At 33.5% G+C, this 13,282-nt stretch overlaps 1 protein-coding gene across 1 annotated transcript; it reads left to right on the forward strand.

Annotated features, from left to right (window-relative positions):
- The first annotated feature begins 865 nt into the window (after positions 1–865).
- Positions 866–6,218, forward strand: LOC109193400. Its single transcript, XM_019344257.1, has 3 exons — positions 866–1,520; positions 1,701–2,535; positions 6,005–6,218. The coding sequence occupies exons 1-3, from the start codon at positions 866–868 to the stop codon at positions 6,216–6,218; spliced, it is 1,704 nt and encodes a 567-aa protein (XP_019199802.1).
- The last annotated feature ends 7,064 nt before the right edge of the window (positions 6,219–13,282 follow it).

Below are 13,282 nucleotides of genomic sequence, written 5' to 3' on the forward strand. Positions count from 1 at the left end.
AAAATTTTGACGAAAACGATTACTAACAGACTCAAATGTATTTTGCCTCAAGTGATTGGACCGCACCAAAGCTATTTTGTCCCAGGGAGGCAGATCTCGGATAATGTTATTGTGTACAAGGAAATTATGCACACCATGAAGGAAGCACGCGGCAAAAAGGGGTACATGGCCTTAAAGCTTGACCTGGAAAAAGCATACGAGAGATTTTCGTGGGATTTCATTAAGGATACGCTGATGCACGCTGGCTTTAATGATATGTGGGTCAACATTATTATGACGTGTGTTACTACGTCCAGGCTAGCTGTCATTTGGAATGGAGAACGTCTAGATTATTTCAAGCCCGAAAGAGGAATAAGGCAAGGTGACGCCATGTCCCCAGCGATTTTCGTTCTCTATATGGAAAGGCTTAGTCACTTAATTCTGTCCCAGGTAACAACCCGAAATTGGAAAGGTATTCAATTGGCTCCAGGGGGACCGATTTTGTCGCACCTCTGCTTCGCCGATGATATGGTCCTCTTTACCGAGGCTTCAGAAGATCAGGTGGATGTGGTACAGCGGTGTTTAGATTGTTTTTGCAGGGCATCAGGGCAGAAAATAAGCCTCAACAAGTCTCAAATTCATTTCTCCAAGAATACTCCACCCGGTTTGGCTGCTAAGATTGCGGCTAAGTTGGGTATTGAAGAGACCAAGGACCTAGGGAGGTATTTGGGTGTACCATCTATCCATGGTTGGATTACTTGTAACACATACACAAGTCTTTTGGAGCGAATTGCCAACAGGCTAGAAGGTTGGAAAGCTAGAACACTGTCCTTAGCTAGGAGAGTTACGTTAGCAAAATCGGTCCTGAATGCTATCCCGGTGTACCATGCAGACGGTGGCACTCCCGAAAGGTGTTTGTGCAGAAATTGAAAAGAAGACTCGGCGTTTCATATGGGGCAAAAACGAACAGACAGGAGGGAATAAAATAAGCCTTGTGAATTGGGAGCTGGTTACCACGGGAAAAGCGAAGGGCAGGCTTGGCCTAAGGAAACTACATGAAATGAACAATGTGTGTATGGCTAAGCTATATTGGCGCTACCGAACGGAAGCTTCAGCACTGTGGGCAAGGACCTTGGCCTCCAAATATAAACACAGGGTGGGAGCTACCATGGACGTTTCAAGCCGGCGTGAAATCTCCAACGTGTGGCGTGGTATGTGTAATGCCAATGTGATCCTGGAGAAGGGTGTAATGCATATCGTTCAGGATGGCGCTTCTACGCGGTTCTGGATGGACGTGTGGCTGACTTCCTATTCTTTGTATGAGAAGCTGCTCCGGCTCCTGAGCCTCCCGGAGCTTTACGCAAATGTTGACGAGTACTGGGATCAATACAGGGGATGGAAATGGGAGAAGCTCGAGCCGTTTTTACCACGGGAAGACTTGGAGGCTTTGGCTGCTTTTGGGCTTACGGAAGCAGGAAATCCTGATGAGTGGGGATGGAAGTTGGACCCTCGTGGTCGTTTTTCAGTAAAGTCCGCCTATAGTCTGATGGACCCCTCACATGAAGGGGGCTCGGACAACATCTGAAGGATCATTTGGACCTTAAGGGTGCCAGCTAAGATCTCCATGTTTATTTGGCTAGTGAGACATGAGAAGATCTTGACAAATTTCGAGCGTGTGAGACGCCACTTGGCCACTTCTGATGTTTGTTTTCTTTGCGCAGGTAAAAGGGAGGACCTAAATCATCTCTTTAGGGAATGCAAAGCGGCCAGGCCCATTTGGGAAGACTCTTTGCATTGGCGGTTGAGGGAGAAGCTGCGTACTGTGGACTGGACAGAATGGTTTACAGTTAATCTTCGGGGAGACGCGAAGGATGGGTTCGCAGATGACTGGCCCGAGATTTTTTACATAAGACTTTGGTGGATATGGAAATGGCGGAATGAGGACGTCTTCAATGAAATGAACACGCCTGTAGATCAGAGGTTAGCATGGCTGCGCAAATATGATAAGGAGGTGTTGGGGGCTTTCAAGTCGAAAAAAGTGGCAAGGCATGGGCAAAACATCTACGTTGATACCCGTATCTCTTGGACTAAGCCGCCACCAGGGTGGCTCAAGCTAAATGTGGATGGCAGCTATAGGCGTAATGGTTTAGCTAGCTGTGGAGGAGTGCTGCGCGACGAAAATGGGGACTGGTGTAAGGGGTTTGCATACAACATTGGAAGATGCTCGGCGAAAGCTGAAGAGGCGTGGGGTGTGCTGCAAGGGCTACGGGTGGCGAAGGACTTCGGAGCCTCGAGGATTATTGTTGAGTGTGATTCTAAGGCTACGATGGAGAGTTTGTGTGAGAAAGAAGGATGGAGAAGCCAATGCCATAACATTGGCAGGCTCTGCATGCGAGAAGCTTTAGGCCTGGTGGAAGTGCGATACACACATGTTTTCAGAGAACAGAACCGGGTAGCGGATAAACTTGCAACTATGGACGAGGGGGGTGGAGTTGTTTTTTACGCTATTATGACTTACCTCCGCATGCGATCATTGAGCTGCTATCTTTGGACAAGGTTGGCACATCCTCCTCCCGTAGAGTTCATAGAGCTTCTTGCGTCCAAAGGGTGTTGTAATTTTTGTCTTTTCTGGGTACCCCTCTATTTTGATAAAAAAAATAATAATTATAAAGTATAAAATTAATAATGGATAAATTATAGATGTATCGAGTATCTAAACTTCTAATTTCAATGCTAACTAAGATTTATTAGGACTAGTTGTTTAAACCGTTTTCACACAATTTTTTTCATTATTTAATAACTATAAAAAATTTTGTTATGAAAATTTTTAATAAAGCAGTTTGTTGGATGGTGACTTGAAGCATCGAGTCAAGTATATTTTGTTATTAAATGTAGCGCTAACTGCTATGCAAGTATAACGAAATAAAGTTACATCATCGCTATTAGTTATAACTTTGGGGTAGTGATAGGCACTTGATTCTGACAATTGGTATCAAAGCACATCACGATATTGAAGCTTTGAAAAGACGCATTTTAAGTGGAGAACTTATGCACCTTAAGGCCATCTCCAAGGGAGACGGCATTTCAACAAAACGGCAAATAATTTGCCGTAATCACGCTCCAATGGGGCGGCAAAACGCCAAACATTTTGGCGTTGATGAACAGTGGCGCGTGGCGCGGCACTGTTCATCCACGGCATTTCCTGAGTATTTTTTTTATTCCTCTTTTGCCCCTGCTTTTATTTATTAATTCCTTTTGTATCCTTTATTTTGTTTTTATGTATTTACATATTTTGTTAAATACTTAAACATAAATGTTATATTATTATAAATAAATTATATCATTTGAAAGATTTTATCAAGACGATTAAAACAAGACTAATATTGAATATAAATTAATTAAAATTAAAATACATGAAACATAACAATAACATAAAAATAATGTTACTAAAATTTTATTATTTACATCACAAATTATATTTTATATTAAACTAATTAAATTTGAACTAATAAAAATTTAAAATTAGAGAAATCATATTATTTTAATGTAGAATAACATTTGACCTAAAATTTTGGTGTTTTGGTGTAATGGGTTGGAGATGAATAAAATTTGGTGTATAGAATATTCTCTTTGATGTGACATTTGGTGGAGATTTTTGGTATTTTGGTGTTAAATGGGTTGGAGATGCTAAGTGTATAGCTAACACACCTTAAATGTTAAAATGATGCACCTAAGTGTTAAAAGGAGCACCTTAAGATTTGAAAAGACGCACCTTAAGCTAAGGAATAACGCACCTTAAGTTATCAAGTGTAAAATTGACGCACCTTAAGTATTAAAATGATGCACCTTAAGCACAGAAAATACGCACCTTAAGTTTCAACAATACGCAAAATGACCAAAATACCACTGCGTTTTTTTTAAAAAAAAAAAACATTGTTCAATCTTGACGATTAATTTTGACAAGATCAACGACTATCACACATACACGCACGCACGCACGCGCGCGCACACACACAACTGGCGGTGCAACGTCACCAACAGTTGAGTGATTATACACCATCAACGTTATGAAATGCACCACAAAAACACACACAAATTAGGTAGCGGCGGGGTCCTCCCGTGCGGCGGTGCGGCGTCACCAACAGTTGAGCGATTATATACTATTAACGTTATGAAATGCACCACAAAAACACACACAAATTAGGTACGTATCACAAAAAATACACCATTAGGTGTGAGTAAACGCATCATACAGTGTGCAGAAATACACCATTATGGGTGGTGAGTTATATGTTGTATTTTTTTTCTTTGGGTGTAATTTTTTTTTTTTTTTGTTTTTTTTTTTGTTTTTTTTGTTTTTTTTTTTGTTTTTTTTTTTTTTGCATTTCATTGTGATGTGTTTTCTTACACTGTTGGTGCATGTTGTTAACATTATTGGTGTATTTCTGGAACCCCCCGCCACATATGAGTGCTAATATATATATATATATATATATATATATATATATATATATATATATATATATATATATATATAATTAAGTTCCAGTGCATTTAAGTGTTTTCTGTGCGGTTGTGCGATTTTAACGTGCGTCAGTTTTGTACTTCAAGTGCGTGAGTTTGTGCTTAATGTGAGTTGTTGAAAACTTGAGTGAGTTTTGTGTTAAGTGCGTGAGTTTGTGCTTTGTGCTTAACATGTGTGAGTTTTGTGCTTAACGTGTGTGGGTTTGTGTTTAATGTGGGTAGTTATTGAAACTTAAAAGGTGTCTGAGTTCTGTGCTTAAGGTGCGTGCGGCTTGTGCTTAACATGCGTGAGTTTTGTGCTTAACGTGCGTGAATTTGTGTTATGAAGGTTTTTTGTTTGTGTGCTTAATATGCGTATGTTGTGTACTTAAAGTGCGTCAGTTAATGCTTAATGTACGTCCAACTGCACAACTGCACGGAAGTCCCCCACACCTAATCCCTTCCCTATATATATATATAAAGACACACAGTCGCACACATAGTCCTATGAGTTGCTTAGTTGGTCAATAGTTGTACGTAATTAGACCCATAAATTGGGGGATGAAACTTCCCATCCTTTGCATGCAATGTTTGTTAAGATTTTGGTGTGAAACTGCGAAGCCAATTAAGTCAAACGTAGATTTCAACATTTTCTGCTGATTCAAAGCTTAACGTACGTCACAGGAAATACCTGAACTTCTTCCTAGCTAGCTTCGACCACATTCTATCCATTCAAACATATCCACCTGGGCTAGCTAGCACACTGTTGTTGATTTGAAAATTCCCATGCATCTACCTGTTCCTACTTAATTGTTTTAACACACTTATGATTCTTGTGAAATTATATGATATGGAAGAGTTGGGCCCACAAAATGGGGAGATAACGGTTAAACTATTGTGGATGCTCTAATAGCTAAACAAGGATTAACATTATTGGCCTACATAAGCTTAGTTCACTGGTTCAGTAGGTCGAATAGACCAATGTTTGAAACTTGACAACGACAGTGTAGGAATTATGTTCAAAGTGGACAGATTTCTTGTACACACTAACATTTGGTCATGTCGGCTGAGACACTTGAGTTATAATGATTTACATCCCCCCACATGATCTGTGCGAGCCGAGGTTTGGGGGAAGGATGAGGTCCATTATTTTCTGCCTATTCTAAAAGCTCTAACCTCAATGCACAACATGCTTTCAATGTGATTCAACTGTGACCTACTATATATCAATTGCTTATCACTATATTCCACAGCTCCTGCTAAACCACTACTAGAAATTATGAAATTTTCAACCACCTAAAAATTATCTTAAATCAAGTCGAAAGCCTTGTTCCGACCACTTTTGGTATCTGGAAAAACTTTTATTGCTATTTCTGACCACTTTTTACTTTCGACTTAATTTAAGATCACTGGTGGTCGGAAGTTCAATAATTTCCAACTGTGAACACTAGGTTCTCTTCTTCCAATCCATCCTCAGCAATTCAATATAACAATAAAACAGTGGTTATATTGATGAATTCAGAAGGCAGGGCGGCGAAGGGTTTGACGTAAATGCAGATGAGATTGATGGTTATTATGTGGTCTCGTCTCATTTAATAAAGGGAGGTGACGAGGTGATGAATAATGAACAAAACAACGTAGGTGAAGGTGAGATGTATGGTCCAAAGGGACAGTGTTATTCCCAGTCGTCTTTGGAACCACTGCACGTGGCCTGGATGGGTACGTTCTTCCCATAAAGCTATTGCTAATGCTGTTCGGTGGTCCTTGTCTACAGCGCCCACACCGGGATACTTGAATACATTATGAGGATAACCTATTCCCATTCCTATTCCGATCCAATTTTCACTGCAATTTATGCTGTGCATGGTATACACGGTTGTAAAACGATACCATTTAATATGATGGAGTAACGGTGTCATTAGTAGCACCGTTTAACTCCACCAATCATTTTTTTTTTTTTACAAAAACTCCAATCGACGTGTAATTATGAATATATAGTTATGCAATTCTGAATATATAGTTACGAAGTTATGGATATATTGTTACAAAGTTATGGATATATTGTTACAAAGTTGTGGATATATAGTTATGAAGTTGTGGATATATAGTTATGAAGTTATGGATATAGTTCTCTGTGAACAAGCTTTAAGAATTCTGAATATGGAGTTATGTAATTATAAATGTCTAGTTGTGAAATTATGAATATATGGATATGAAATTATGAATGTGTAGTTATTATTTCTGAATGTACTGTTGTCAAATTATGAATATATAGTTATGTAATTCGATCTGGATATATAGTTATGAATTTGTGGATATATAGGTATGAATTTGTGGATATATAGTTATAAATTTATGGATATATCATACTGCTTGAATATGAAAGGAAACCGTCTAACGACGTTAACTACAATTCGAACGTTTTTTTTTTTTTTTTTTTTTTTTTTTTTTTAATGAAACGGTCTCGTTTTGCAACCGAAGTGCACACGTTATGCACATCATAACGATTGTATTTTCACACCCTAATTAATTCTGGTAAATCACCTAATTGAACTGTGGTAGACCTATTGTTTAGGTTATTGGGCTAATTGAACTATTGCATGCATAATCTCACAAATTATTATTAATCATTTAATGACACTTCAAATTAATTTATCTCTATTTTCATATTCTCTATCAACGTAATAAGTTGACTATTTAACTTTATTTTTGTCTTTTCTGTTTTGTTTTTGAAGTGATTTTAAATTAAATGATTGAAAAATAGAAATATATGTATAATTAATTAGATGATGTAAAAGATATAAATAGAGTGACATCATATCGTAACAATATATGATATTACAATCAATAATAAGTATATATTTAATTTAAATTCTATAAAGGCTATAATGATGATGATTATCTATCTTAGCCTCACTTAATTAGGCAAGTAGGGATACATGCATTGTATGTACAATTTGGATGATTATGTTACAAAACATTCCAAATCAATACTAATATATATTTATTTAAGTGTTTCTATTAATTACATTTCTTACGTATGAGTATTATGCATGTGTGTTTTGTTTGCCCTAATAAGCTTATTATTAGGCACATTAGGAACATCCTAAGACGAAAATGTGGATAATGTCATAAGGTTTCCTTATGCATGCTAAGAAATCAGTGTTTGACTTCTTTATACTGTTAGGTGAAAACAAAGAGAATTATAAACCTTTTTTAAAAAGTCAATTACACGAAAATGAGCATGCATAATAAGACATTAATTTGCTTCAACTCCTAAGCATATTATGTGGGGGTGTCTATACCAATCAGAGTATATATCATAGAATTGGATTAGTTAATTTTTCCAAATCCTCAATAGAGTTAATACCACAAATAATAGCCATCTGATTATTGAACTAGTACTCCTTTTAGTTCTCGACTTTCAATTCAATCAAGACACATACTTTGACTTTCGACATCATCAATTGTAATTGTTAAATAAATACATTTTGGGGAAACCCTAATCCGAGTTGGTCAGGCAATTGACTTGATAACCACAAGCTTTCAAGTTTGATTATCGGTAAGCTATGGGCAACCTATATAGGCCGGTTTAATTACCTCATTGTCGTATTTTGCCTTCTAGGTCACAAGTTGGGTTTCACGAGAACACACTTTTGGATAGCAAATTCTGACTTCCAGTAAAATTTAAAAAAATAAATATTTTTTGACAATATTAAAAAATAATTCTCTCTCATAGACTTTAAATCAATAAGAATATGATCTCATCTTAACCATATAAATAAATAAATAAATATACTGATTACCTTAAATTTGACCGAGATGCAAAATGACCAAATTGACACCGCATTTTTTTGTCATTGTTAATCATAAACGTTGATTTAGGCAAGATCAATAGCTCAGATTTAATCTGTTCTATACTTTCTCTATCTATTGCAGTCCAAAGAGTAAAAAAGCTACATAGATGTCATTTGAGTACAAGGTGCTTAGCTGTAATATATGTTGTTAGAGTATTTTTTTTTTTTTGAAAGGATATGTTGTTAGAGTATAATGAAGTATAAAAATGGGATTATGTAGCAGGTCGTGGTGAACCTGGAATCAATTAGGCAATTTGAAATTCTGAAAACTTAGGTTTAAAAAAAAAAAACATTTAAAAAAAAAAAAAAAAAAAGTAGACATATAGGAATGGTGACCGGGGGCAGCAGGAAAGTTTGATAGAGAATTGATTTTGCAGTGGACAGTGGTGAATGATGATAGATGAGAGGAGAGGAGAGGAGAGGAGAGGTGAGGTGAGGTGAGGTGAGGGTATAGTACAAATCGTGTCAGATTTTTAACCTTAAAAGAACCAAACACCATCAACCTCAGCTATTATGGTCTCGGACGTTATGCCATTTTAGGAAACCCTTCACCATCTCATCTACTTTAAATTAAAAATCACCACTCACCACTAACCCCTCGCCCATCCCATGCTACTGCCCTACTACCTATACACCCTTCTTAAACTTTGAGCATTTTTTTTTTTTTTTTTTGTATATTTAATTTTTTTGGGGGGGGGGGGGGGGGGGTAGAGAGTAGTCAAAAACAGTCAAATTTAATTTAACTTAATTAACAAGCTAAGTGGATTCATTAAAACATATATAATTGTATAACATGAGTAATTAGACTTGAACCACATTATTTATAATTTTTTAATAATATTTTATTTATTGCTAGTGAATAAATTAAATTAAAATTATTAATGCAAAATCAGAATAAATAATTAAGACGTTTTCTATGATGTCAATTCGTATTCATTGTCCATGGTACTGAGTATAATTATATGTACTACTCTGTAAGTTCTTTATATTGGGTACTATTAATATTGGTATTAATAATATCTCATACATTGTATATGTAATTATACCTAATACTATTTGCATGATAGTAAATCAAATAATAATAATAATAATAATAATAATAATAATAATAATAATAATAATAATAATAATAATAATAATAAATTCTCAACCAATTTTGATCCATCTCATTATTTTTATTAACTTATTTGTATGTAGTTGTTTCCATGTGTCAGTCCCACCATCATTGCCCCAACTTTAATAAAGTCTATATATATAGTGCCTAGCTAAGTAGTAGCTATAGACAACGTAACCTCACAAACTCTACTCTGGATCTATAGCTAGCTCTAGTAACTATGGTCTGTCATTTCACAAAATTAATAATTTTTTTTTTTTTTGAAGATACACAAAATTAATATTAGAATTGGAGAATGCATGAATATTGTAAATTCCGGCCGGCCTGGGCAGGTCCTCTGTTGTCTGCGCGATTCTTGGGTGATGTTTGGTGAAACATATGTTTTGACATTGGCTAAAAAGCCTAACTCTCTGCTTAGCTTCATCACTTTGTTTTCACAACCCATATATATATATATATATATATATATATATATATATATATATATATATATATATATATATATATATATATATATATATATATATATATATATATATATATATATCATCAGATCATATCAGTATTTATTCACAATCTAATCTTTAATCTATACCGTATATATATTTTATACCAAACCTTATACCATAAATTAAGGTATACCTGTATTGTGAATCATGGTCCAAAAATTATATGTATGCAGTTAACATATTATCTATAGTTACATATTATGTGAATGTAGTTAACATATTATGTGCCTTCAATTTATTTAGGGACACATAATTTATTAATTGAAATTACATAATATGTTAACTGCAGACACATAATCTCAATGTCATTTTGGACCATAATTTACAAGGTGAACGTGACCCATGATATAATTTGCCATTTTATACATATTACTAGTTTTTTACGCGCATTGCGCGATTGAGATAATGCCCAATGTTTTTTTTTTTTTTTTTAAATAAGTACTTTAAAGTATATTAAGGCAAGATTATATTGAAATTGTTCATGCATAGATAATTGGAGGTTGAATTTGCGTATTTAAATAGGTAATTCTTCTCCCAAAGGTTGAGTCCCCAACCCCAAGGCCCCCCCCCCCCACCCCACACTCCGACACGACAGAGCATTGTGGGAAGTTGTAAATCACGGTGACTCAATGGTTCAGTAGACAGGGCCAAATGCTGATACGCATAAGGAATTTGCCCACTTTGAACATAATTCCCGCATTGCCGCCGCCGAGGTTCAAACCTTGGTCTCTTCTCCCAAATACTACCCACTAAACCATTGAGCTAAGCCCGTGCGGGTTAAATAGGTAATTCTAAGTTTACAAATGCAAGATAATATAGTCAATATTGATTATAATTGTCAATAAAATAATTGTATAGGTATGGTTGAAACCAAATACGGGACATAAGGGAGAACAAAAAATTAGGGCATAAAATATGAAATATATACTAATATTGTTTGAGGAGATTCCGACATTAGGATTTGTGGTTAAGTTCTATTAAGACTTCAATATTAGAATTAGATTAATGGTGTAGTTATAATTCTATATTAGACTTTAATATAAGAATTAGACTAACGGTGAATTAACGGAAAAGTTAAATGGATAATCATATAATTAAGGATAAATTAGAAAATCTTAAAAGAAAAAAATTAAAACCTGAACAATATGAACCATTCATTTGATTTAATAATTTGGCGGTCATTTTTTCTACCCAATGTTAATAATTAAATAAATTCGCTGGTCAAATCCGCTAACGTTAATCGCTAACTGCTGATTGTCAAACAAGGACATTGCGAGGTAGTTCTCACTTCAATTTGTCGTGTGATTTGAATACTCTCTTTGTCACAAAATCTCTCAAGTAGTTAATATGGTTGGCTTTATTAATTATATTTTTTAAATTTTTTCATGGTATTAATAAAATACTTGGTAAATAAATATATAACATTATTTTATGTTATAACTTTGATATTTAATTAGAAAAATAGTGCACAAAAAAGATAATAGATAATGTAGTGAATATAATCAATTGATGAATTTGAATGTAAAAATTTTTACATTTGAGAAAAATAAAGACAATATAACTAATGAAAATATTTCTTTTAATTAATTTATCGATAATTAATAATTTATTTTTCACTGAATAAAGACATTGTAAGGACAATGTAGCAAATATAATCAATTAATAAATTTGAATATAAAGAATTTTTATATTGAAGAAAAATAAAGACAATATAACTAATAAAATTATTTATCTTATTTAATTTATTGATAATGAATATTTTTTTTTTTTTGAATAAAGACATTGTGAACACATAATTCTAAATTAAATAAATGCATATGTATTATTTTTTGTTGTAACTACTAAATTATTATTTATATAATTTAATAAGAGTAAAATAGAGTACTAATTATGCCAACTTTGATTGGGATGATGTTCGAACCTAAGACCTTTTTTTTTAATGAGTAAGTTAACGGTGAACTAACGGCAATTCTTAAAATTTTAACGGAATTAGTAACGGTGTGTGGGTATTTTAGGAAATTTTAGTGTAAAATTTAAATCTGATCAATCTTTTAATCAATTTGAGCCATTCATTTGATTAAAATCTGTGACCGCCATTTTTTCTACCCATTATAGGCCTAACTCTCTTGGGCTCTTATTAGTATATACTAGTTTTTTACGCGCATTGCGCGATTGGGATAATGCCCAATGTTTTTTTTAATAAGTACTTTAAAGTACATCAAGGTAGGATTATATTAGAATTGTTCATGCATAAATAATTGAATGTTGAATTTGCGTATTTAAATAGGTAATTCTAAATTTACAAATGCAAGATAAGATAGTCAAGATTGATTATAATTGTCAATAAAATAATTGTATAGGTATGGTTGAAACCAAATATGGGATATAAGGGAGAGCAAATAAAAATTAGGGCATAAAATTTTAAATATATACTAATATTGAAGAGCTAATTATTGATTGTCAAACAAGGACATTGCGAGGTAGTTTTTCCACTTCAATTTGTTGTGTAATTTGAATACTCTTTTTGTAAATAAATCCCTCAAGTAGTTAATATGATTGGCTTAATTATATTTTTTTTTATATTTTTTATTTTTTAAAACAATTATTATTATTATTATTATTATTATTATTATTATTATATGTATACCCTTAGGTCATTTTACATGTTAATCTAAAAAGCTAATTTTTTCAAATATCTTTTTACCAACCGTTGATATAATTCGCTGGTCAAATCAGCTAATATAATCTGCTAACGCTAATCGCTAACTACTGATTGTCAAACAAGGACATTACGAGATAGTTCTCACTTCAATTTGTTGTGTGATTTGAATACTCTCTTTGTCAACAAATTCCTCAAGTAGTTAATATGATTGGCTTTATTAATTATGTTTTTCTTAATTTTTTCATGGTATTAATAATATACTTGGTAAATAAATATATAACATTATTTTGTATTATAACTTTGATATTTAACTAAAAAAATAGTGCACAAAAAAGATAATAGACAATGTAGTGAATATAATCAATTCATGAATTTGAATGTAAAGAATTTTTACATTGGAGAAAAATAAATACAATATAATATAATAAAATTATTTCTCTTAATTAATTTATTGATAATGAATATTTTTTTTAATAAAGACATTGTGGGGACAATGTAGCGAATATAATCAATTGATGAATTTGAATGTAAAGAATTTTTATATTGGAGAAAAATAAAGACAATATAACACAATGAAATTATTTCTCTTATTTAATTTATTGATAATGAATAATTTTTTTGAATAAAAACATTGTAGATACATAATTCTATATTAAAG

This window comes from Ipomoea nil, unplaced genomic scaffold (genome assembly GCF_001879475.1).
Source record: "Ipomoea nil cultivar Tokyo-kokei standard unplaced genomic scaffold, Asagao_1.1 scaffold1875, whole genome shotgun sequence".
Lineage (NCBI taxonomy): Eukaryota > Viridiplantae > Streptophyta > Magnoliopsida > Solanales > Convolvulaceae > Ipomoea > Ipomoea nil.

Excerpts from the sequence above, each read along its gene's own strand:
- LOC109193400 (XM_019344257.1), top strand. The coding sequence starts at position 866 with ATGCAGACGGTGGCACTCCCGAAAGGTGTTTGTGCAGAAATTGAAAAG. Across the intron at positions 1,521-1,700 it reads TTCAGTAAAGTCCGCCTATA|GTAAAAGGGAGGACCTAAAT; the intron begins GTCTGATGGACC and ends TTCTTTGCGCAG. Across the intron at positions 2,536-6,004 it reads AGCTGCTATCTTTGGACAAG|AAGGCAGGGCGGCGAAGGGT; the intron begins GTTGGCACATCC and ends TGATGAATTCAG.